Below are 26,332 nucleotides of genomic sequence, written 5' to 3'. Positions count from 1 at the left end.
TCACAGCGGGATGCTGAGGTGTGCGTACTGCGTCATTGTAACTATTGTATTTGTATTTAGACAACATGCTAAACATACTATGAAGAACTAAGTGTTTCCCTCTTTGATTCTACACTATTTTTGATTTGTTTTTTTTATTTCCTTAAATTGCATTTCTTCATAAGCTGGGCATGTGCTCATGAACAAGACGCAGCTCACGAAGAGTCATATGTTCACGCGGGAGTGACACATCGTGCACGTTAACACACTCCCAGCCAGCTTCTACCTCGAGCGTTCTCCTCTGGGTCTTGGTGGTATTTCAGAAATGTCTCAAACTCCAGAAAGACTCATTATATTTGTGCACAATGACTCCATTGTAAAGATTGTGTGAAGATAGTATTCTTAATAAAAGTGATATTGGTCCCTTGAGAGACAAAGGTACTGTGAAATAAGTAAATAAGTAAGTTTTCATGAGCACTGCTACATTCTTTATGAAGCAACTTTTATTAAATTAACTAATGCGGTTAATATTTCATTTCACACTAGAGGTGCAAGAGTGCAATGTGTTGCAAGGTTCATTTTGAAATTTGAAATCAAAGGAGAACCATGTGGCTGTGTGTGTGTGTGTGTGTGTGTGTGTGTGTGTGTGTGTGTGTGTGTGTGTGTGTGTGTGTGTGTGTGTGTGTGTGTGCGTGTTTGTGTGTGTGATAAAGTTGTTAAATATAATATAAAGATGATCTTGTGATGAAACTGGAATTTAGTGGATCTGTATGTTTTGACTGGTCATGGTCAGATAGGGTTGGATTGAGATTGAGTTAATAGATTTCCTTTGCATTACTGCAATGACTAATTATTCATATAACTATAGTTATTTCTTGACCCTTTAAGCCGAAACACTATCTGCTAATAGATCACGCTATCAGATAGATAGGATTAACCTACATAGCGTTTCAAATGAGCTCAACAGAAATTCGTTCCCTGCGTCTGATCCATGCGGGCACCTTATCTCCTGACGGGAGGAATCTCTGAATGGATTGAATTAGTTTGGGCTGCGGTACCGCCGCGGTGCTGGATGGATCCATCGCGATGGCTCACTTTGGTTAACGAGATGAAAAGCGGAGTCCTGCTGTGCACGCATCCTTTCAATGCGCTTTTCTCCTTATCAGTGTCCTTTATCCCCTGAATACGCGGCGCGTCAGTGCCGGTGCGGGTGTGTTTGGAAACATCACACATACACACGCATGCTGACACACACGCGCACACACACACACACACACACACACACACACACACACACACACACACACACACACACACACACACACGCACCACCTCGCTGCCTTGTGTTGAGGGTTCTCCGTCCCCCACGGCGTTAAAAGGCGCCGTGGGTGATAAAAGCTCAGGCGCACTTCGCGCTCCACTGGCGGCCGCGCAAGAGAAGGAGCGCTCCTCTCCGGACCCGGGACGCGCTGCAGAGGGGCGGATCTACGCACTGTCGTTTTCTGTCTGCAGCCTCACTTGACCTCCAAGAAGCCGCGTTTGGACTTAACACCCCCCCCCCCCCCCCCGTGCATGACTCCATCCTTTTATTAAAAGCTTCCACGTGCGCGCACGGTTCAACCGAGGAGCCGTCTGTGCGCCTTCCCCTCTCCAGATGGGTTAGCGCAGTCCACGGCACCGACACACCGGATGCTTCCGTCCTGCGGTGCAAACTTCGGGCTCGTGCAAACTTCGCGGCTCGGCCCGGCATGATCGTTTGCAACGTGAGCCTGAGCTGTGTGCACTGTCCCGGGGGAGGAGCCGGCGGCACCGCGGCGACAGCGACGGGCGCGTACGAGGAGGTGTCCGACTCTCTCCCCGCTCCGTCCCTGAGCCCGAAGGGGCACCTGGTGGTGGCGGTGTGCCTCGGCTTCATCGGCACCTTCGGCTTCCTCAGTAACTTCCTGGTGCTCGCGCTGTTCTGCCGGTACCGGGCTCTGCGCACGCCCATGAACCTCCTGCTGGTGAGCATCTCTGCCAGCGACCTGCTGGTCAGCATGGTGGGCACCCCGTTCAGCTTCGCGGCCAGCACGCAGGGCCGGTGGCTGATCGGACGGGCCGGCTGCGTTTGGTACGGGTTCGTTAACGCGTGTTTGGGTAAGCAGCTGTTTTCGTTCACTTTGGCATGAAGGGACAACCCGGCGGCACTTATTGACGATCAAAATGTCTTTTTTGATTATTGCTATTGATAAAGTGGTGACCTTCTGATCCCCCAAATGTCTCTCTTTCTCAGTTCGGCCTTTCTGCACAAACTGCGCTTTAATTCAGAACCATCAGATGTCCGGGATTGGTTTGATTTAATGCCCCCCCCCCCCCCCCCCCCTCGTAATTTATTGAAAAATGTTACTGTAGAGCATCTGCTGTAACATAACATCTATGAAGACGTATGAAGAAAATCAAATGCCTGCAGCAAATAGTCGTATCAGTGAGATTAGAATCCTTTTAACCAATTTCACTCTGAGGATTATTTCAATTAGAATCCTATTAAAGTGGGATGGTAATGCATGGTTCTCCATTTATCATGATCAGCTGGCCAACATAACATCCTGCAGACATAAATAATACAATATGGTATTGTCACAATTCATACTTTGTCCCAGAGCCGTTTTTTTACATTTTTATAGAAAGATAATATATAGTCAGCAGAGACGAACAAAAGAACATGGAAAAAGCATTTCTGTTAGTATTACATATTAATTCTCTTCTTGTTCCGCTCTTATTTTCATACAGGTCTTTTTCTGTTTGATTTAAAAATGTGCGCACGCAGGACTGTTGACAGCAGCTCTGCTGGGAATCAAATACGTGACCTCCCAGTTTCAGGACAGTCGCCCTAATTGGCGGCATGTTTTGAACTCTTTCCTACTGGAGCGAAGACAACCAGCAGAGAGATCCTCACTGAATGGAAGCTTTTATATATTTATATATATATATATATATATATATATATATATATATATATATATATGCTCGCTTCAGTGAACAATCAATCTGTTAACCAAACCAAAAGTACGCGCCTCCCTTCTCCTTCTCTCACCTCTTGCTCCTCTTCAGCGGCTGCTCTTACTGCTCTCCTGGTATTCTGGCTCATGAATCCCCTCTTTTCTCTTCGGGGTATTGGAGGTGTTGCTGGTCTAAAGTCAGTCGCGTCCTCTCTGGAGTCTCTGGCTTTGCACTGAGGTTAAGTGTTTTGGCTTTTAAATCGTTTTCTCAGCGGAGTTTGGATATGAAGGAAGGTGTTATTGCTCTTAAAAACCCTTGTTTCCTCTGCAGAGTCTGGACTAGGTGTTGTTCATCTTAAATCAGTTTTTTCTCCTCTTCAGAGTCCGGGCTTGAATATGTTGCAGGAGCGTCGTGTTGTTGGAGGTCTTTTGGGAGTCCAGATTTTTATCACGGAGTTGTTGCTCTTAAATAAGATCTCCATGTCTGGACTTGGTGTACGCTTCCTTTCCTCAGACCCTTTCTGTCCAGGACTCTGTCTTCTGTCTCCTTCCCATTAAATTAAATGGTTCAGACTCAATTCCTTAATAACTCTGCTGTACAATTACTAACAGGGTCAAAAGCTTCTTAATATAGTCCTGATTCCTCAGGCACATCCTAACAAACCGACATCCAGTTCATCCCGAAGACGCAGTCGTCAGGGACTTTTTGGAAAACGGCGAGCAATTTGAATAAATAAAACTCCTATTAAAGCAAGTCAGGAGAAGAGCGAAAAGGTATCCATGGAGATGAACAAGTGCTCTCCAGTTCTGACGAAAATGATGTTAATCCAAGTGAACCATTGCTGTCTCTTCTCCTTAGCCTCACACACACACACAACAGTTACTAACAGTCCATAAGATCAACCAGAAATAACCGATCACACAAAAGCGTACATGAGACTCATCATCGACTTGCTGCTAATAAAATAAAAGTGAGTGAGATGCTTATATGTGTAATTCTGGACTCTGACGGGATCCCCTCATATCAATTATGTATGTGAGTAGTTCGGGTCAGAATTGATCACATTGCAGAAAAAAACTGACGAATTGCAGCCCATTAAAAAAAATGCCCCAAATAACCCATGAATAGTTCATTCATTCTGCACTCCAGACCCCAAATGCTCCTGAAGGCTGCGCCATCTGTGCGTGAGTGTGTGCGAATGAGCATTTAGATGAACTCCAGAGGGGCAGTTGGCCCCTGCGCGGCATTCAGGGGGGTAAATGCGTCGGGCGTGTTCTGTGAAGCTGGACCGCCGAGGAGACGGGCGAGAAGCTCCTGGTCTTACTCGACCGTCCACCGTTGGATCACGAGCTGTGGCCGGTGGCTGTGAGAATGAGACGCCAGCAGACAAGTTGGGGCTTTCTTTCGGGGGGGGGGGGGTAGCTGAGCTCACGACACTCAAAGGAGATAACGGATGGAGACATTGAAGGACGAAATATAACCGGCTGGAACAACACAACCTCTTGTGATTTGTTATAACACCACATTTTCCTCAGGACCTTCCCCCGACCCCACAGAACCGAAACGGAACCCCTCGGGTTGGCAGGACGGGTGCGAACGGGACTTCTCGTTTCACACCGCGATGGAATGGAATTTGTTGTTCCTCTAACGAGACACAATCTGACAACACTGGCGCTACTGTGCTGAGGAAGCTGGATATCAACCCCCTTCAGCCGTCCTCTTCATGAGACTACAGATGATGTGTCTCCTGGTCCCTCTGGGGCGTCGGGTTGCATCACCGCAGACGGCTCAGCTCCTCGGTTGGTGCTCTGAAACGATACGAGCGAGTCTGTTTCCGGCACAAGCGTTTAAGAAAGAAACAAGGAGGGAGACAGAGGGGGGACGAGGGCAATGTTCGGAGACAGAGAGAGAGAGAGAGAGGGACAATAAAAGTGGGAGTCAATGAAAGACGATTAGCTCCCGTGCTGACTCAGGCGCTGTGGAGGTGGGAGGAGGAGAAGAATCGGGCCTCAGGGGGGGAAACCTGTTAAATAGTTTGGAGGGTAATCGCAGTGCGCCGCGTTCCAGATCAAAGCGGCAGCAGAGACGTCATGACCTTTGGCATCTATTCATCCACTATTTCGTCATTTCCACGCAGATTCTGTTCTCTCGTGTGTCTGACGAGCTCGCGGACGCTCGATGAAGTCTTATCATGAGATGATTTGGCTTCCCGATCGCACCGCCTGTGCTCTCTCTACGGCAGCGGACAACACAGGGGAGCAATTATCTTCTGAAGAGACACGATAAATCCCCCACTGGAAACTGACCATAAGAGAACAGAGCGAATAGTAATGAGGTGACCAGAAATGGAAGAATGTACGCTAATGTTGCTCTGTATCTGTATCCGAAGGCTCTTGAATATGTACTAATGAAGGAACCCCTTTAATACGGCCCCGAGGGGTGATGTTCTAAAGAAATTAGTAATCAACCATCCTTCCTATAGATGTATTCATTAGAACAATTTGAAATGTGCAATGATAGCATCAAACATTCAAACTATAAGGATGTTAATAGTACCTCTCTTTTCCAAATGTCTTTATTCAAATGTGCATAAAATGCCTTAATTTATCTCGAAATGACATTTAATGTTGGATTTGGTTTGTTAGTGGCTTGTGCTTGACAAACAAAATGCTTTTAGGCATCTTCGCATTATTGGGACTATAATTTTAGTCCCGACAAGGCTGGCAAGCCCCACAACGTAACCGTGGAAACAGATGTATTCCTCTATAAGACCGGTAGAAAACGCAACACACACACACACACACACCAAAAATCAATCCGGCTTTTTCCTTGAGCCCACGCATAGAAGAGTAGTAATTATCAGTAATCACGGAGACTCGTCGTGTCGGAGGTGAAGAGTCCACTGAGCAGCACTTTAGCCGATATGTGCTGATTAGCTTTGGTTTGAGAGTTGGTCCGTTCAGCCACAGTGTCCTCCAGCACATTAAATGATCAATCAATTCATTATGTATATACTAATATATTAAGTAATGCACTGGTAGCTAAAGGCTGCCGGAGCTCCCAGACAGATCAATGTTTACGATCACATCGGTTTTCAGTGTGAACTTATTATGTAACAATGTTGCGAGAGTGACTCACCTTTTAATTAATGCATTTAGAAATGAAACAAATGTTGACCAAATTATCAACGATATTCACATCGTTTGACATGTTTTAGGAAATGTTCCAGCGAGAATGCCAATGGTTTTAGTTTTAGCTTACTTGACAGTAAATCGATCTATTTGGGGATTTCATGTGACTGGGCTGACAAGTTGTTTGCACCCTCGGCTGTGTCACACGAGGTAATGAGCAGCATAAGTCAACCTAGAACTGAACTGAAAGGATCATCTCTGTTAAATATGAGTATATCATGGTGCAAACCTAGTGACTGCCCCCCCCCCCCCCCCCCTCAGGCATCGTGTCCCTGATCTCCCTGGCCGTCCTCTCCTTCGAGCGCTACAGCACCATGGTGAAGCCCACCGTAGCCGACGGCAGAGACTTCCGCCCGGCGCTGGCGGGCATCGCCTTCTCCTGGCTCTACTCCGTGGCCTGGACTGTGCCGCCGCTGCTGGGCTGGAGCGAGTACGGGCCCGAGGGCCCCGGCACCACCTGCTCCGTGGACTGGAAGACCCAGACGGCCAACAACATCTCCTACATCGTCTGCCTGTTCGTCTTCTGCCTGGTGCTGCCCTTCTGCGTCATCCTCTACTCCTACAGCAGGCTGCTGCAGGCCATCAGACAGGTGAGTCCTCCAGCAGGTCCACGGCGGCGGCAGTAAAGGGGGGGGGGGCATTTAGGGGAGACGTCCATTCCGAGAGGACACGAGTACACGGGCTTGATTAGAAGTAACCGATGCTTCAGTTCAGGGTTGAGAAGCTAAACGGTAAACGTGCACCTGAAAGAGGGGCGCTTGCTTTCTCCACCATCCCCATGACGGGGTCATTTATCTCATGTGGCCGGTCCGGTGTTACTAAGATTAAGGCTTGCCTCATTGTTTTGGCTGTGCGTCATATGTGTTCCCTTAACTTGCCAAACGTGTTTGCTCCCTGCAATCAACCCTTGGGTGTGTGTGCGTCTCTTTGGAGCCCCGGGTGTTTGTGTGTTGATGCTGTTTGCACAGAAAATGGTAATTTGCCACTCCATTTGCTGGTTCGTGTGCCCATGTGGGGCTCAGCGTCGCCTGCAGACACACGCAACGCTTTCTGTTCCTGCTGTTTGGACCTCGGTCTCGTTTTTAGTGTGTTTTTGTAAAAAAAAAAAAATCCAGAATAGTGTGAAATGGTTCCTTCAAGGCGGAAGGATCGGTTTTACCTTTTTCCATCCAATTAATTTAAAACTCCTGTAATGGATACATTGCATTGTATTACCTTACATTACATGTCATTTAGCTTTTATCCAAAAGTGACTTACAATAAGTGCTCACTAAATAGTGCATTTCTTGTAGTATTGGATAAAATCTTCATTACATAACAATCATTCTAGTGGCGCCAACGCTAATAAAGTCCATCACAACCCCACAGTATTGATTGCAAATTGATTGATCGCATTTTGAAGAGAGCTCCATGGTCCCCGGGGGAGATGAACCCTAAAGACTTCACTGGTCCCCTCACTTTTCCTCCGGCGCCACCACGACATGACAAAAGAATGGCATAAAATAAAAATCATGTTCAAATCACCTCGAGGGGAAACTGTAGAGAAACGTTAATGTGACTCAAAGCCAAAAGACGACGAGAAGCAGTCAGGCAGCAGGTCCAACCAGCACTGCCGACGTGTGTCCAGGAGGATAAGCAGCGCTGCCTGCAGGAGACGCTTCGTCTCCGTGCACACAACGACTTCCCAGGCGCGATCATACCTGTCGGCTGAAGTTAATTTCAGCAGTGTTCACTCACCGGGGATGAGATGTTCTTTGCCAGACCAGTCGAAATCTGACCTTTATCCGTGAGAAGACGGCGAGGAGACATTTTCCTCATTTGCCGCAGCGGCAGATGAACGTACATCTGCTTGGAAGTCGTCGTCAAACACCTTAAGACGGAGGGATCTCAGGAAGAAAGAGGCAGGGACTCGTCCGACTCGGCTGATTGAGCTCATGATGCCGAGGTAAACAGAGCCAGACGTATCGAGGGGTTCAGGTGGCAGGTGTGTTAATGCAGCAAAAGAACAACTAAAAGCAAAATAAGTGAAAAGTCCCCTGAGCGCGATGAAGCGTTTCATCATCTTTCACTGTATTTTCATGCTTTCGGCTTCACTCTGAGCGCTCTGGTCAGTGTTGTTTTCAGCATGAGGCTGTTTTTTTAACACAAAACAGACACCTGCCTGCACCTGAACAGACGGAGCCAAGTCACCTGGCAGACGGCCGTCTCATCACGAGTCCACGACAAACACAGAGATTTAAAGGGCAGATTCGGGGCAGCCGGCGATCCGCTGCGGGTCATTAAACGTACGTCCTGATTACAGATCAACGTGCTGCCGGACTGAAAGAAGAAGCCGCGCGGGTGGCTTCTAAATCATTTTGATATTTGTACGAAGTTGTGTGAAGATCTTTGGCAAGATAACAATAAAAAAACTACTTCACGCGGAGGAAGAAGGAACGCAAGGTCGGGAGCGGGTCGGCCTGCATGTGGTTGGCATGCGTGTGCGATTGTGTGCCCTGTTGTCTCTCTGCAGCTTACCTGGGGGGAAGGTAATCCCCTGCAGGCACAGCGTGCACGAGTTCTGCAGAAAGCAGTGGAATCTGTGAGTATGTTGGAACCCGAAAGCGCGAGAGGAAGAAACGTTCAGCTCGTTTCTTCTCGCTTCGAGCTTCATTTGCTTTTATTTGGCGTTCATTACCATTGTATTGTCACTTCAATACGCACTTTTTTGCATTAATGTTCATTATGATGCAGTTGTGCCTCCATTTGCATATTTATTTGTCTGAATTACATGACTTGTTTACTTTCTTCACATCCTGGATGTTTTCTAATAGCTGACATTTGCTAAAATGATTACATCAGTGCTTGTTTCCCCTGCTCCATAATAACGTCTAATAGAAACATTGAACCTTGAACATTGAAGTTGTGACCTTTTGGGAGGTAGAAATGCCCAAATGTTTAATTCGACACAGTTTGTTAAAGAAGTCACCAACTAATATGACATTTGATCAGCTGTAGCTCGCTGGCTGATGTCAACTCACGCTGGGTTTCGCTCGTGTTTTGGCTTTAAAAAAGATGTTTCAAATATTGGGTAGGAATGTTTCTTCAACAGTAAAGCTAAGTTTAGAGCTTCGACACTCAAACGTTCTGCTTCATTAGGAGGATTCAGGTTTGATGAGATTTCACAACTTATAAGGTGGAAACTCAAAGCTTTCATCATATCGTCCTTCAAATATTGATAAATCCTGTGGGCTCCACTGAAATAAATCTATAGTCTATGAAACAAGAAGTGAGCACGGAGAAACAAACTGAGAGAAAACGTGGCGATCTGGTATAAAACCTTCCCTGATATCACGCTCAGTGAGAGAGAAGCGTTTTCCTTTGTTCATCCAAATCTTCCCAGATGTCATAGGAGCTGTTCCTATAAGGACACGTTGAATAAACGACAGAAACGAATTCTTCATGGAGAGGCGTTATGACAGTATGTTAAATCAGTATACCAAAATAAATAATACAATCCTACCTGTTATTGTCACATTAGATTAAGGATTTATATTTCAAGGGCTAAAATATAAGAACCAGCCACATGACTTCATGAAATTGAGAAACGTTTCTAACAATAGAGCTTCTAAGGAAAGATTTTAAGTTGGCGAGAACAAGTGATGTAAAAACACGCGTGATGTTGTTTTCATGCGTTAACGCACAGCTTATATTACATCTTGTGTGCAGAATTATCTGCGGCTGTTTGAGAAGTCTAAATGAATAACTCAGATCAAACAGCATGACCCCAAACTCATTTATCCTCCAGATTTTAATTTATTAATATCATCATATTGCCCAATTAAATGAATATTTCCCTTTCGTAATTCAACATTCATGGTGGCAGAGGAGGATGTGACGGTTTATACTTCAGCTCCTGGAATTAAAAACCCTCACAGATTCGGTTCGTTTGTTGTTCACTCAAAGGATTCCTCGCTCTGATCGGACGCTCGTAGGCGACTCGGCTCTCCGTCAGGTGTTTGCTTCTAACAAGCCGTTTGTCGCTGGCAGAAGTAGGATTTGCCAACTTATCCGTCACGTGGATTCTTTCTGGCGCGAATGGTTTTTACAGCAAATGAGAACTTCTCCTCGGACCGTTTAATAATCCTGGTTTTGCGGGCTCGTCTCGTTAGAGAGAACAAGACAGCCAAAGGAAAACCGCGTCTTGAAGGTGTTGACCTGAATGCACCACCTAGCGAGTGCGGCCTCTCCATCCTGCACGATTGAAGACACCACGGGAGGGGAGCCTTCATCCATGAGTCTTCATCGCATGAGTCTTCCTCGCATGGCTGAGATTCAGTGAACAATTGCAGCTTCGGAGACGTGTTGCATTATCGGTCCTGGAACCAGCAGAAGTTGCACCGTGCGCGTGTGGCGGTTATTGCCCCAAAGGGCGAGAAGGCAATTGGCCTTCCTTGCTTCATCCTCCTGTACGTCTGGCCTCCATCGGCTGCACCGGGAGCCGTCTGCAGCACCATCATCGACACTCAGACACCTCCACGAAGACAAGAGTGGAGCCCCCCAGATTCTGTGAAACATGTAACACGTGAAGAAGAAGTCCAAATAAAATGGCCAATAAAAGGTCTCGTGCCGTAGAAACTACTGCTCGCTTTGGTTCCATCCCGCAGGTCAGCGTGGTGAGCTCGGTGGTGACGCGGCACCGGGAGCAGCGCGTGCTGGCGATGGTGGTGGTGATGGTGGCGTGCTACCTGGTCTGCTGGCTGCCCTACGGAGTGGCCGCCCTGCTCGCCACCTTCGGCCCCCGTGACCTCCTGAGCCCGGAGGCCAGCATCACGCCGTCGCTGCTGGCCAAGTTCTCCACCGTCGTCAACCCCTTCATCTACATATTCATGAACAAACAGGCGAGTGGTCTGCTGGTTTCCGCTTTTCATTCTCACTGAGTCTGTTTGCGTGCAGGGACTCACACTCCAGCTGTGCACACATGATGCAAACACACTGAAAGGAAGACCCACAAACACCCGGAGGAAAGAAATGACTAAAACGCTAAAAAGAAATATGAAAGAGGAGGAGGATCTGTTTGATGCCGCCAGCCGCCCTGATGGACGGCAGAGCGAACTTTAGGGCGGGTTGGTGACGGTGTCACTTCCACCTCTGTGGTACCACATCGTGTAACCACTGATGTGTCTAAAATAATCTAAAAAGAGAAAGGGCAGGTTGAGTGAAGATGAAGGGCAGAAAAAAAAGGAAAAGCAGGGATTAATGTAAAGTAAAAGAAAAAAACGGGATGGAAGGAGGAGGAAGGAGGATGAATCAGCAAGGAAAGGAAGAGAATGTAGAAATAAGTAGAACAGAAAATAATGTAAATTTTAACAAAAGGAGAGAACATGAGAAGACAGGAGAAAAGAAAGTAAAGAAGTTTGAAAGTAAAAACACAGCGACACTAAGGAGAAGGAAAATGGAAAAGAGGGAAGAAAAAAGTGTGATTATAGAATCAATAATTGAATAAAGAAGAAGGGAAGAAGGTCCTTTTAAACCTCGAAAAGGCAACGCAGCTTTGATTCTGATTAGTGTGCGACGTTACGATCGGGGGAACCACACACTGACCTTTTCCTTTTCCTCACACTCTCCCTTTTATCTCGTGCCCGTCACTCTTTATCTGCCTCCACCTCAGACGTCCCGTCTGTCTCTTTGTCACTTTTGAGCCGGGGAGACATTTAAAGCTCTGTGATGATGATGATGAAGGAGTCCTTCTGCATCTGGATCTGTGTGTGCGTGTGTCTGTGTGTGTGTGTGTGTGCGATGATTAAACTGACCTTTCAGGGCCTCCGATAAACCAACAGGAAGCCGCACTGTGTGGCACTTTCAGTCTTCAGTTCCTCCCAGCCCATGACTATGGCAGCAGTGTGTTGAGGCGAGTTGAAGACTTCAAGCGCTGCGCAGATTCATGCCCCGCCCCTCGGCCGGCACCTCGCCCCTCGGCCGGCACACGGCCCTCAGCCGGCACCCCGCCCCTCACACCTACACCCCGCCCCTCGGCCGGCACACGCCCCTCAGCCGGCACCCTGCCCTTCATACCTTCACCCCGCCCCTCACACCTTCACCCCGCCCCTCAGCCGGCACCCCGCCCCTCACACCTGCACCCCGTCCCTCAGCAGGCGCCCCGCCCCTTACACCTTCACCCCGCCCCTCAGCTGGCACCCCGCCCCTCACACCTTCACCCCGCCCCTCAGCCGTCACCCCGCCCCTCACATCTGCACCCCGCCCCTCAGCAGGCCCCTCACCGGCACCCCGCCCCTCACACCTTCACCCCGCCCCTCAGCTGGCACCCCGCCCCTCACACCTTCACCCCGCCCCTCAGCCGTCACCCCGCCCCTCACATCTGCACCCCGCCCCTCAGCAGGCCCCTCACCGGCACCCCGCCCCTCACACCTTCACCCCGCCCCTCAGCTGGCACCCCGCCCCTCACACCTTCACCCCGCCCCTCAGCCGTCACCCCGCCCCTCAGCCGGCACCCCGCCCCTCACACCTTCACCCCGCCCCTCACACCTGCACCACCAGCAAGCAGATTTATTCTATTTCTATTAACTTTCTAGTAACTTACTGAAACGCATGGTGACATTTCAAAGCGACATATTGTACTTAACTACATTTATCTGACAGCGAGTTACTTCACATAGCGACGTTAAAAAAAAAAGTGGTCAATTAATAAAAAATATAATGCATGCTATAAATTAAACTACATCCAACAATATACAACGCTTTTTTTAAAATGTGCACATTAAAATACCGCTTAAGTGTTAAAACACTGGTGTTAATATTAAAATAATACAATTTAAATAGTAATCATATCTCAATAAACATTCTCCCCAATAAGAGCAGCTTAATACCTTGTTATGAGTATTTTTATACTTTATTTTAAAGGGGGATTTAAAGCTCACGAGCCAATCAACACATCTCATTCTGTTCTGTCAAACCATCACACATTTATCCCATTTATGTCAGCAAGTGCCATTTCCAGCTCACCTCCCCTCTTCACACATCTACTATTGTCTCCCTGATGCTCCACAGCTCTCCTGCTGCTCTTCAGATTAATACATTGGGATTTGGGACACGGGGAGGTTTTAAAAAACGAGAGCTGATGTCGAACGCTGCATCATTTCCTCGGGGCAACACAAACGAATCGGCTCGCGCGCGTTGGATCGACAGCCCACTGCTGAAGCCGCTCAACGGCAGCGGCACAAACCGCCCTCATTTGCCACATCGACCTCTGAGTGGAAACACGCCGCGAGGGGGGAGGGGCTCCGATGACGTCACCAGAGGTCACCCCCCGCTTTGACCCGCGGCGCCCTGGAGAAATGTAGTAGACTTAAAGTATACGTGTGGAGCCAGAGAGTATACTAAGTACACTACGTTTATCCAGGGGGGCTCGCCGTCTGCCGCACGCGGAGCGCCGAGGACAACCGAAGAGGACGACGCGGCACGACCCCGACAAACACTGGCCCCTTTAATGCTCTTGCTGCCCCCGGGCCGCCGTTGGGTAATGCCTCATTTGCATATTTAAAAAAGCTATTTTTAAAAAAAGGAATCAACTGGGAAAGTTTCCTGATGTATTTTAAATGTTTTGTGTGTCTGGGAACTATATTTTTTATCTGTTGGTGGATTTAACATTCGTGTCGACGTGTGGCGTCTCTGCTGGCGTTTATTGATCCAATGATCCAATCCAGCTGCTATCGACTCTCAAAGCTGCCAGTAATCCCGTTGTGTGTGTGTGTGTGTGTGTGTGTGTACGTGTGTGTGTTTGTGCGTAGTTCTACAGGTGTTTCAGGGCCTTTCTAAGCTGCTCTACGCCCGAGCGAGGCTCCACCTTAAAGACCTTTTCACGGCCGACCAAGACGCTGCGCGCCGGCCGCCACGAGAAGGGACGCCGCGTGTCGGCCGCCGCCCCCTCCACCGCCCAGCCCACGCGCAACTCCGCCCCGAGGTCTTCGCAGGGAGCCAATCACGCGTCTGCGACCCCGCCGCCGTCTCCGTCGGACGGACGCTGCGCTGCCGCCGGCGCCGCCAAACCCAAACGCATCCTAGTGGCTCACTACAGGGAGTGAAAACAGCAACAACAACAACAACGACGACAACAACGTGGAGCGGCGGGTTTGCAGGAAGCAAAGTGACGAGCGCATCTTCAATCAACAAACAAATCCTCTTAATTGCAGAGAAGTCGGGGGCCTCCGCAGGGGAGGGGCCTCAGGCACAAGCTGGGACGCTTTAATCCGAGAACATCCCAGCTCGCCATTGGTGTGTGTGTAGTCGGCAGACTGGGAAACGCACAACACGCCAGTCACACCCAGTTTACCAGAAGGCCTGTGCAGGAAACACAGGAACGAGGAAACACACACAAACGTCCCACAGAAACGGGTCGAGCTTTGGTGAAAATGTAGTGATGAAGTGTCTTTGTTACCCGTCTAAATAAAGTTCTTTCTTAAACTCAGAAACTATCCGGGAGGAGCATTTGGAGAAGCACAGCGTTCTTTTTTTTTTCGGGGGGGGGGGGGGGGGTGTTGTTTGACGGGGGAAACGGGGGCAATGAGATATTTTGTCAGAGCGACTGTTAGCGGGATTATTCTTTTTTTTCTGCAATAATTGGGTGAAGAAACAGGATAAGCGTTTCCTTCCTGACCCCATTTCCACGCCTGACATCTGAGGATTTGATACAGAGTATCACACATTTGTGAACAATTTTATTTAATTTAGAACCCAAAAGGTTTTTAATATGCCTTTATTTACACTTTGGCTCTCGTGTGAAAGCCACGAAAAGGGACATGACCCAACGGCACGAGGGACACGTATGACATTTCATTGTTTTGCATTATCTTGATGTTTAAGTATCCGCTGCCTTCTTGTTAAGTAGAAAGGGCCTTTCTTGTGTTGTCCCCCGGTGTATTTTCATTCGCTCATGTTGCATTAATTAAATCTTGTCACAAACAGATTCGACTGTGTCCATTATTTCCTTTTTTTTGTTTCGTAACGGCTCTCCGTCTCCTTTTATCTGTTGCTCTTTTTCCTCCAGATGTTGACCAACCCATGAATTATTAACACGGCCCTTACTGACAGGTAGGGAAGCGGATTAATGCTGTGAACTGCCTCAGTGAAAAACAAGCTGCATTTGGAGCGTCAGCAGTAGAACATTACGACTGGCTGCCATGAAGACACATAAAGAGCAACGGGCCGCAAACACACACACACACACACACACAGGCAAAAAGTAAATAACACATGCCGCTCCCAGTAAACCCGGGTGAGTATTGATGTTTTATCCACTCATGGGCTTTAAAGAGGTTTCACCAGAGGTTGAGACGAACACGGCGAATGAACCCGAATATGAGCGTTCAGCTGGCGTGTGTTCCGTCCGTGTGCTAGAAATGTGGGAAGGTCAACCGACCCTTTCATGGCGTTTTCTTTTTCGCCATGAATGGGATCTTTCTGGGAAAAGGTTACTCTTTGCGTGTGTACGTGCACACGTGAGTGCGTGCTTGAGTGTGTCTGTCAGGGCTGCAATTAAAAACACTGAAGAGGGAACCGTGTACTGATCATCGGTTCCAGAGATTCAAACTAGCAGCAGTAACCTTTATGTCATGTTGCGTAATGCGTTATAATGATGGGACGTCGGGACGCATTTCTCACATTTTAGTCCAATCTGCAAGGAGGAGGCCGAGCTAAAACTATGCAAAACTGTGCATTTTAAATGATTAACCATGACGAGTACATGGAGTTTTCACTCTGATTGGTTAATAACAAGAATATGTTTAAATCAGTAAAAAAAAACGAAGGAAAGTCCTGTCTTTTGGCTTCTTGGAGAGACAGCCGGCCGTAGCTCAGTGTCCACAGAGTTCCTCTGCATTTGTGTTCTAACTGGTGAATTTTCCGGTCTTAAGCAGAGGCAACTCTCGTTTTTGCATAAAATGATTCGTCACCCCTCCTTGGATCCAGATGATGAAGTCACACATGATGGGTTTGGGGCCGGATAATCATCAACACTGTAATCGGTCTTTTTGTGTTACAAGCTAGAACGTTAGCGCCTCCATGGAGGAAATCTTCACCAATTCAATCTTAATATTATCAGTTTATGATCATTAATGCATGCGGTTGTCGCCTTAAGGCAAAACTGCAACTAATTGTGCCGTAATTATTCCGTCACTGTGACATCAGGGCACAAAGAAATATGATCAAATAACCCTTTTTATGATATGTCACTTTAGTTCATTCATTTCACACCAAGGACCATTAACGGGACTTCAGATATTAAACTAATGTAGATCAACGAGCAGGACGGGAGGGAAACCTCTTGGCTCGACCCAAACAGTGCGTTTCGGGGAGGTTTCGTGATGTAATATTCATGTGTGTTACGTGTTGATTGTGCTTGGCTATGTTGTGTGTGTGTGTGTGTGTGTGTGTGTGTGTGTGTGTGTGTGTGTGTGTGTGTGTGTGTGTGTGTGTGTGCGTTGGACGAGTGCTGCTGAGGCCTCGAGGCAAGTTTATTCTCTCGTCCCGATGTCACTGGAGCTTCATAACAGAAAGAATCCAAACTCAAACAAGAGTATTATTCTCTTTTATTTTAATTCATTTAGAATTTGCCTAATATTTGAAAAACATTCCAGAGCTTATTTCTTATTGAAACATTTGTGAAGTAATTCAAATGAAAAGTAAAAGTATAAAAACTTGCTCAAAGCTGAAGCTTGTAAAATAACAGAATTAAAGGGAGTTGAAGCAACAAAAACCACCACTAAATGACTTAAGCGAGTGTACAATTGTTTTTAATCAATATCTGATCCAATGCATCTTTATTCTGTAGATCACGTTTTAAACTAAGCTCACTGAACCTGTCAGTGTGTTACAGTTCTAGTTGTGTTTGCCTCTATGACAAATGTCATGACAAAAAGTAACGCATCATGAACTAGAAAATGTGTGACGCATTCTGACCAGATTGCTACTAATGAACAATCATCGTCTCACATCAAATCTCCTTTTTTGAGGAAGCGAAATGAAGATGCTCGTCTAGAGACGGCGGTCGCACAACGCTCCAGTCCACTGCTCGCCGCAGAATGGCATAATTCCAATAAATAGTTTATGTTGCCAGAGAATTGATTCCTCAACCCTGAGCACATTAGCTGCTGATGGGGAAGTTGGATTATGGATGCTGGAAATCTTGCGAGTAATTGATTTGAGGCTATATTTGGTATTATCATCATTGTAAAAACAAATCCAACTGAGTGTAGCGGGAGTGATGAGAGAGAAAGATTTTAAGCAGAAATGCGTATTTAAGCTTTAATTATTCACTCCAGCTTTAATTATTCAGGGGGATCTCCTCTGCAAAAGAGACCTGATTAATTCCCCACTGCGAAAGCCGTCTTCACTCATGAATTCAATGTAATATTTCACACGTGGTGGCGGCAACATGCCAGATATTATGGAAAAATGTTCCCGTTCTAAGGACAAACCACACGCGTTCAAAGAAACTCGCTTAGTGGTTTAACAAGCCGTTATCTTCCATGAGGGACATCGGTCGGCTCAGGAGAGACGAGACTATTTCATCCAGGACTTTGGTTCATAGCGTTTCCCAGGAGATTAAATGAGTTCATGTTGCAATCTGTTTTTTTTGTTTTTACAAAATGTCAACAGGGAGCGTTGATAAGAAGAGTCCTGGCACTGTCTCCTACAGCCTGATGGAAATAAAACCTGTCATGCATTTACAAACCGGCCCCTTTGCAAGGATCTCTTGAAAGGTCCACATGTCAGCCTGTTTAAATGGAGGTGGACTAATTACTACTCGCGAGCCTCTTGGTGGCAGCCGAAGGCTTCGGGGGGAAAGATTTCTCACTTCCTGTTAAATGAACATCAACAGAAGTCTTGGAATAAAGAGCTGTTGAAGCAGTTCTTCGTTTACATTTGCGCCTCCACTGGCAGGTTGTTCTGTGTCAATTGGTTAGCTAAGCATCAGGCTCTCATCAAGACATCAAGACAAAGCGTTTGTTTGTCAATCTGCTTCTACAACAACGGCTGAAGCTCCTAAACTTGTGTTTTGTATCGACACGGAATGAGAAATGTGAATAAACCCGACCGAAGATCTGGATGTGATGAGAAGACGGCTGATGAGCTCCTGACGTTGTTCCGTCTCTCTGTGCATTTGCTTCTTCAACATGTTGTTTTTCAAGCATAAAGACTATTATTATTATTACATTACATGTCATTTAGCTGACGCTTTTTGTGCAAAGCGACTTACAATAAGTGCATTCAACCATAGGGATACAAACTCACAAGAACAATTATTATTCATTAAGTCAACATGAAAACACATTAACCCGTTAATAATCGCTGCTGTCTGTAGTCCCGGTATTAACACACCTCACGCTGTGATGTGAGGAGATGCTTAAAGTCAGTCAGGCAAAGATTATTTAGTCTTGCACCCACAATAATTATTATTATTTATCGTTTTAATTTATTCTAAAACAAGAAACACTGGTTTTACAGAATCTGTGACCAAAAAATTAAATTGTTTTCTTCTTTTTTCTCATCTCATGGTGGTTACCATGGCGACTGTGTTAGCTGATATCATGTTTCCATAGAAGCTTAATGTTGCAATGGAAATATATTCATGTTAACGATGAAAACACATTAACACGTTAATAATCGCTGCTGTCTGTAGTCCCGGTATTAACACACCTCACGCTGTGATGTGAGGAGATGCTTAAAGTCAGTCAGGCAAAGATTATTTAGTCTTGCACCCACAATAATTATTATTATTTATCGTTTTAATTTATTCTAAAACAAGAAACACTGGTTTTACAGAATCTGTGACCAAAAAATTAAATTGTTTTCTTCTTTTTTCTCATCTCATGGTGGTTACCATGGCGACTGTGTTAGCTGATATCATGTTTCCATAGAAGCTTAATGTTGCAATGGAAATATATTCATGTTAACGATGAAAACACATTAACACGTTAATAATCGCTGCTGTCTGTAGTCCAGGTATTAACACACCTCACACTCTGACGATGAGGAGATGCTTAAAGTCAGTCAGGCAAAGATTATTTAGTCCTCCACCCACAGCTCCAGAGACCAAAAAGTCAACTGCTACGAGCCCCCGTTTTATGTACCACACATATTGACTCCATGTGGTTCGTGCAACAGCGTGAAATCCAGATTCTAAAAGACCTCCCCAGTGGTTCCCAGATTTCCACCTGCTTGGAACTACAAGAAGGAGGATGGCAGCGGGGGGGGGACTCTATGAGTTCAGAAAGGATCTCATCACAGGTGCAACAGGGGGGGGGTCGTCACCGCTGACATGAGGAGTGAATCCATGCAGATATCAGCTACGGATTGCGGTGCGCTGAGCATTGAAACCGCTGTCAAGAGCACACTGAAAGCACCTCACCTGGACTTTAGTGACCTCGGTGCTCGCTACAAAGGGGCCACGGGAGCCGGAACGTTGCAGCTTTTGTGTCTCGCAAAGATATCTCACAACCTTGTGGGGATTCGGATGTGTTTAGTGAGAGGTTTGTGTCCAGGTGGGACGCTGCAGGTCCGTGTGGACGAATGCTGCCTTCAGCGACCACCGCATGCGACATGACGGCCGACGGAAAGTCCATCCACCAAAAACCACATCAGTACTCAAGAGCAGGTGGAGCTTTGAACCACGCACGTTTGAAATCCACCCAGCAGGTGGTCTGTGCGTGCAGCCTGCAGCCATGTACTTCCCAGTGTCGTAACTAGCACATATCAACACAAATTGAATCATATAAATGGCTTTTTTCAACATTTAGCTATGCGGTAACCACCGTGTCGCTCGGCGTCCACGCGCTGACCCTCTGTAAACACAGCCGGCACCTCGTGTTCTGCTGTAAACAAGACTCTAAACACAAAAGCCCCGGCAGACTCAATCTGTTGTTAATCACTCCGTCATTGTGTGCTTTAAATGAGCTCCCACAGGAGCGTGTCGAGGGGCATGTTGACTATAGAGGGTATTCAAATCAGACCAGAACACACACACACACACACACACACACACACACACACACACACGTGTTTGCTGTCCTCTCTGCCCCTCTTGTCATTTCCTTCCATCCGGCGTCCGACCCCGTCGACGAAGACGAATGCCGCTGCTCATCGTCGCCTGATGAAAACACGCTCACCGTCGCCGTGACGACCCCCCTTCGCTCCTTCCTCCGTGCTCTTTTACTCTTTTGCTCTTGCACTCTGTTTTCACTTGTGTAGGAGTCACGGCCTCGACACACAGGAGTTGTGTGTGGGGAAGGAATGCAAAATGTAATTAAAATGTTGTTTTATGACTTCTGCCGCCGGGCGGCTTGCATCTTTCATGTTTTTCCCCGTCCTATTCCTGTTTATGTGGCCACATTATTTAAGGCCACTGCATACATTTCTCGTTTAAAGAACAAAACTCTCCAGCCGTGAACATCTCCGCACACAAACAGCGAGTCGGGACCGGCGCAGCTCGGCTCGACTGTGTCGGATCCCGCGGGGAACAATTTCAGCCACTGATTGTGCCTCTTCTCACGCAGGTTGTGGAAAGCAGTCTTCCTCAGTGAGATGTGGCTCACTGCTTTGTCCACTGCTCCCACAGAGCTGTGAGGATGAGCTGTCAAAGCCGGCAGCAACAAAGCGTTGCTCACAGCTTTACCTTTAGCTGTATTTGCTCTATGTTCCTCCAACATGGTCACCAGTGTTGGGCAAGTTACTGCCTGCTAGTTTCCATGGAGATTAATCCCAGTTTCTTTCTGATCCTTCACTGGTGTTGGCCATTCAAACTTGGCATCTGGCCAAGTGCATCTATCTGGAAGATGATGGGAAGTGGGGCTGAAAAGCCAGTCTAGTTACAAGTTAATAAATGACCTGTTGCTTTCTCCGCAGGCGTCTTTCTATCTATTTCAATACAATCGTAATTCGCGAGACAGTTCAGACTTGTGCTCTGCGAGGGGCGACTCCTCTGGTTGCACAACGACGACAAAGCACGTTGAAGGCGCTGGATGGATTTATTCAGCTTTTCACAAAGCGCATTCGGTTAAAGAGAAGAAACACTTCCCTCTCCAAACGTTCAACATTATGGAGAACGAGGCCTACGTCGGCAATCAAGCCGATCCTTCCTACGACCGGTACGATGAGATGTGCGATGCTGACGAAAGGGCTTTTGTTGTGCAGCGTGACACAGTTTGTGAAGAGACATTTGATTTTCAGGCAGAGATTTGCCGCTGCTGCATCAATTGTGTCGGGGTGAAACGCGCGGCTTGCACTTTCCCGCAGCGCACACAGCTCCATCATTTTGCGCGCTGGGAACTCGCTCTATGGGGGTATTCAAAACGCTGTTACTCCCCAGAGACACTATGAAGGCACGTAGAAGGAAACATATTCAGACGTCTAAGTGCAGGGGATTCGTGCATTTTGTGTTTGAGATAAAACATTCAATCATGAATCGTGGTGAGCAGCTGCGCGCACCATTCTGTGTGGACGGGTCCAATGCAGCTGCAAACACCTGCTATGAATATCCACGGATATCAAATGGCGTGAATCCCGTCGGCAATGTCAATCATTGGGAGGCAATATGACGCGTTCTGTGATGGATTACTCGCATTGCATTAAAGCGATTAGGCTGTGGAGGTGTGTTTGAGTGCAACGGGACCATTGAAGAACCCAAGTGCGGCGACTTTTGTGTCTGACTCCGAAAAGCTGGATGGCCTCGATCGTCGAGGTTGAAAATGACGGAGATCAGATACTTCAACGTCGAGCGTTTATATCTGGACGTTCAAACAAAAGAAGCGTTACTATTGGGACACACTCAGATTGTTAACATGGATTTTAAACTTTTTTTTATTTTGTGTTTGTAAATTCACCAAAAGGCTTGTTTCATCCTGACGTGTTCCTGCTGTGCAGAACGTATGCTGAAGATTGGAACCAGACCAGTATGCACAGTTTGTCATTTTCACAAACAACGGGGATGATGCGTTTTTTATTTTGTCCAAACAGTTCTGAAATGTAAGCAAGAGGCCTCCTGGAACCCCGGACACCGACACAGCAGGACGTGTATGTCTGAGGAGGGCAATCGACTTGAAAAATGTCCTGAAAAGAAAGTAAAAAAATATTAGGTCACAAAATGTTTTGAAAATAAATAAAAATGTCAGTTAAAAATAATAAAATTAAAAAAGGAAATGTCAAAATACGTCATCTTGAAAAATGTCATTGAAAAAAAAACAAATATTAGGTAAAAAATATTTTCAAAAAAAAGAGAGAAAATGCTATAAAATGTTTTGAAAAATGTCAAACAATATTAGGTAAAAAATGTGAGACAAAAATTAGACAAAATATGTTGTGTGGAAAATCTTTTAGAAATATGATATCCAGAAATCCAAAAATATGGAAAAAATATATGAAAAATGTTAAAATAAGTCAAGTACTTCTGTTACACACATCTGTGCTTGTGTGACTGGCTGCAATGGAAAGGGCAGCAAATGGCTCAGCGCTCCAACAAACATTTACTTACAAGACAAGAGATGTGGAAAAATTCACCTGCAACAAGCGCCGAAGAAAGACATTTGAAGCCTGAATGAATTTGGAAAGTTTCTCGTGGACTCTTGTCTCCAGATGAAACCCTCCACCTCTTGAAGTTTACATGCTTTGTTTGTTTGTACAGTGGTAGCTTTTCAAGGATGCATAACCTTGCTTTTAATATTTTTTTGTATAATTGTTGAAATTGCTTCTTTCACATTGCGTCAGGGTGACATTTTAGTGTAAAAACTGGATGGTGAAAATAAATATGATGCTTTGGTCTCTTCAGTTCTCTCAATAGTCCAGTACAATACGTCAAATAGGGACCCCGAGGGGGCCTAGAGACTGTTTTTAAAGAGATCCATTTGATTAAAGTAGAGGGCTCGATGCCACCTGTAACTTTGCACCTATTCCTTTCAATAGAAAAGAAAATAGAAAAACCCTTGTGGCCCGATGAGTAAACTGTGTGTTAAATGCTCGTGTAAAAAGGTTTTGTTCTTGCTGTCGTCTCCTCCACTTTCTCTTTGCGACAAGGCTTATGTGTAAAGGGCCCCGGGAGGGAGGCGGAGGAGCCATCTGTTGCTGCTTTAGACAGCTGCTGCTCAGATGTGTGCACACACACGCACACACGCACACGTGCACACGCACACGCATTAACCGGAGGCCCCGTGGCTCCAGATGGCACAGCCTCATGGCCAGACACGGAAAGTTGAGACAGCGCACACAGAAAGTGACACGGCGACACGAACGCCTGCATATTCACGAGTGTTTTATTAGAGGCGAGCTGCTGCTCCTCCTCATGGCCCCTCAGATCACGTTTCCACAGCGTCCCGTTTTATTTGCTTTAATTAAATGTGACAAAAGGACGGAGGTGGGGGGGAGATGAGGGGGAAAAAGGGCTTCTTGGGTTCACTGCTTGGTGGAACAGTCTTATTCCCAAACTGGATGCAGAAAGACTGAAACAAACCAAAAATAAATACACTTTTCTGGGTAGGCGGACACACTCGCGCGATTAATACTTGGTCCGACGATGTTTGCGGGGGGGGGAAGTTCCCGTCGGATGATGAATGAGACCTCCGGGGCGAAGGATGGCAAGACAAACACCAGAGCATCGCCAAGACGACAGCGGGAGGCGGGGACATCTATCACGCCAAGGTTGCCACGACAACCTGTCGCCGGTCGTCGGCGGGGCGGCCGCGGCCCTCGAGCGGCAAGCAGAACATCTCATCAACAGTCCGTGAAAAGGACAGGAGGGAACTACGGGGGAAGAACTTTTGAAGGGAGACTAAAGAGAAAATGTGTGTGTGCGTGTGTGTGTGTGTGTGTGTGTGACATCTGGCCTTCAGAAACTTTTAAACACCCGCCTGCACTGGGAGCAGGAACCAAATTACATTTACATCATTTACATTGTGTGATTGTTTCAAACACACCCAATATCTCGTATGATAGTAATTCATTTTCATGTAAATTTAGTATGAAATGAGTTTGTGGGTCTTTGTGTCTGCGCGGTCCTGCTTCACGTGATGAGACAACGCCACCTCTCTGTCTGTCTTATCGCACTTGTCCCCGTTGGAGCGGCTTGTGTCTTAGTCAAACACTAATGACTGAACTACACGGAGCAAAAGATCTTACGTCTTCAGCAAGAACAGCCGGCTCGGAAACAAACACATCCAGACCAAATAATCCACAGGCTTCCCATTTCTGCACGTTACGCGTATGGCGCCGTGTCCTAACAGCAGCACGCGCTGCATTCTGACCCCCGTCAAGAAATTAATAAGCACATTGAAAAACATGGAAGGTCAAATCTTCCATTAAATCCCCTGGTATTAACACAGTGGATTCCTCTTCAGCTGTGAATGTGCTGACTGGGTGTTTTCCTCTGACCTCTCTATCACGTACGTAGTGATGCTGCTTTAAGCTCCTCATGAATCTTAACCACTAATGACGCCATCATTCGACGTCTTTCACTGTTGATGCTCTGCTCAGATCCCTCGCGGTGGATTAACCGTGGTCCAAAATGGGAGGAGGGTTCTGTGAGACACAAACACCTCCAGAGAGAAGAAGAAGAAGAAGAGGAGCGGGCGATTGAACATTCCCTCCATGGCATCATAACATGACGAGTGACGTGCTCTGGATTATTTCTGCACAAGGACACGCTGTGAACGCTCGCCCTCCTATCGAGACCCCCGCCGTGCGTCTCCCTCTTCCTCCCCCCTTTCCTCATTACTTACTCCTCGCTGCCTCCTCCTTTTCTTTGGCCTTCACTCAGTCCTCATTGATCCCCGAGGCTTCATGACACCTGGTACCGGCTGGTTCAACGCGGGTCGACTGCAGGAACCTCTTCTCATTTCCGATGACGCGTCACACCGACATTGAAAGGAGTGTGATTTTTTTTTTGGTAATCATTTCCGGTGAGATGGACAGAAACGTTCTGACGAGCTGAGCCTGCTGGAAAAAGACCAGAAATATTGTCAATTAACCGCTGAAGTAATGATGTTATTATGGGCTGAAGAAGTTTCAACACACCAGTTTCATTCTGCTGCAAATCGCTTTACTGCCCTCCATTGCGATCCACGTCAGCAATGTTGACCAAAGCATTGAAGCCGTCACTTTAAAGCAAAGTAAAGCTGCCTATTAAGGTGGCATTAGATGTCTTGTGTGTTAAACAGCTAATGACGCGTCAATGATGTGCAGTAATTACTCTGACAGTCCGATCTATTCTTAGTCCTCAGCAAATAATCCGCCCTGACAGCGGGGACGGACGTCCAGCATGTGTGTGCTGCACGTCAGGCATGTAATGGCATCCACAGGGGGGAGTCCTGGGTTACTGTGTGTGTGTGTGTGTGTCTGTGTGTGTGTGTGTGTGCGCGCGCTCTTGACTGTGCAGGGGGTACGACCTTGTCGCTCCCGATCAGTTGTCAGTCCTCCTCCAGATGCTGACAATCACCTTCTCGTCTCACACACACACACACTCTTTTTCCCTGTGGGCAATATATATTTTCATATTGGGTGTAACATCGACCCAAATTAGTTTTAAAATGGAAGCGGGTCGGGCATCCAGACTACTGAGTTGCTGATTATAAAGGACACACATGACCACGTGTGACCCCATGAGTCTTTTACAAAATATTTGCTGTTGAATTTTCACTTGACCAAAGAATTTAAATTCTTCTAACTGCCGGTTGGACTCCGCGTCGGCCTCGGGGTCTGACGGGTCGAGTCACAGACCGCCGCCTCTTCTCGGGACGACATGGTCGCTTAAGGATGCGACGCCTGAGGATTTAAGCCACCTCAGAATTCTAATTTCTCACCTCAACGCGACCATTATTGGGACGTTCCGCTTCTCGCAGGGCATTCAATCGCATTACGGAAGAACGAGATGCCGTGATGGAGATATAAATGAAAGACAACGAGGACGAGATATCTAGACACTGATACGCTGCTGTGATAAAATAAATGCAATGTGGCTGCTTCAATGTGAATAAATCAGCATTTTGAGAAGCCGTTATTTGCTCTTTTTGTGCAGATTACATCTGTGTTCTTCCACCTGACCAGCTCGATAGCAGTGACGATGGAATGAAATAAGTGGAATGCAGCTGGAAATTGCTGACCTGAAGTTAAGATATGAAGAAGAAGAACAAAAATAGTATAAAGGG

General features: G+C 46.8%; 1 protein-coding gene across 1 annotated transcript; it reads left to right on the top strand.

Annotated features, from left to right (window-relative positions):
- The first annotated feature begins 1,356 nt into the window (after positions 1-1,356).
- Positions 1,357-15,109, top strand: tmtopsb (teleost multiple tissue opsin b). Its single transcript, XM_040167752.2, has 4 exons — positions 1,357-2,115; positions 6,411-6,739; positions 10,796-11,029; positions 13,937-15,109. Exons 1-4 carry the CDS (start codon positions 1,728-1,730, stop codon positions 14,228-14,230), a joined length of 1,245 nt encoding a protein of 414 aa, XP_040023686.2. The 5' UTR covers positions 1,357-1,727; the 3' UTR covers positions 14,231-15,109.
- Positions 15,110-26,332: the final 11,223 nt, after the last annotated feature.

The sequence above is a fragment of the Gasterosteus aculeatus genome, chromosome 21 (genome assembly GCF_964276395.1).
Source record: "Gasterosteus aculeatus chromosome 21, fGasAcu3.hap1.1, whole genome shotgun sequence".
Taxonomy (NCBI): domain Eukaryota; kingdom Metazoa; phylum Chordata; class Actinopteri; order Perciformes; family Gasterosteidae; genus Gasterosteus; species Gasterosteus aculeatus.
The sequence above is the reverse complement of the archived record's forward strand: the minus strand, read 5'-3'. Positions and strand labels throughout refer to the sequence as shown.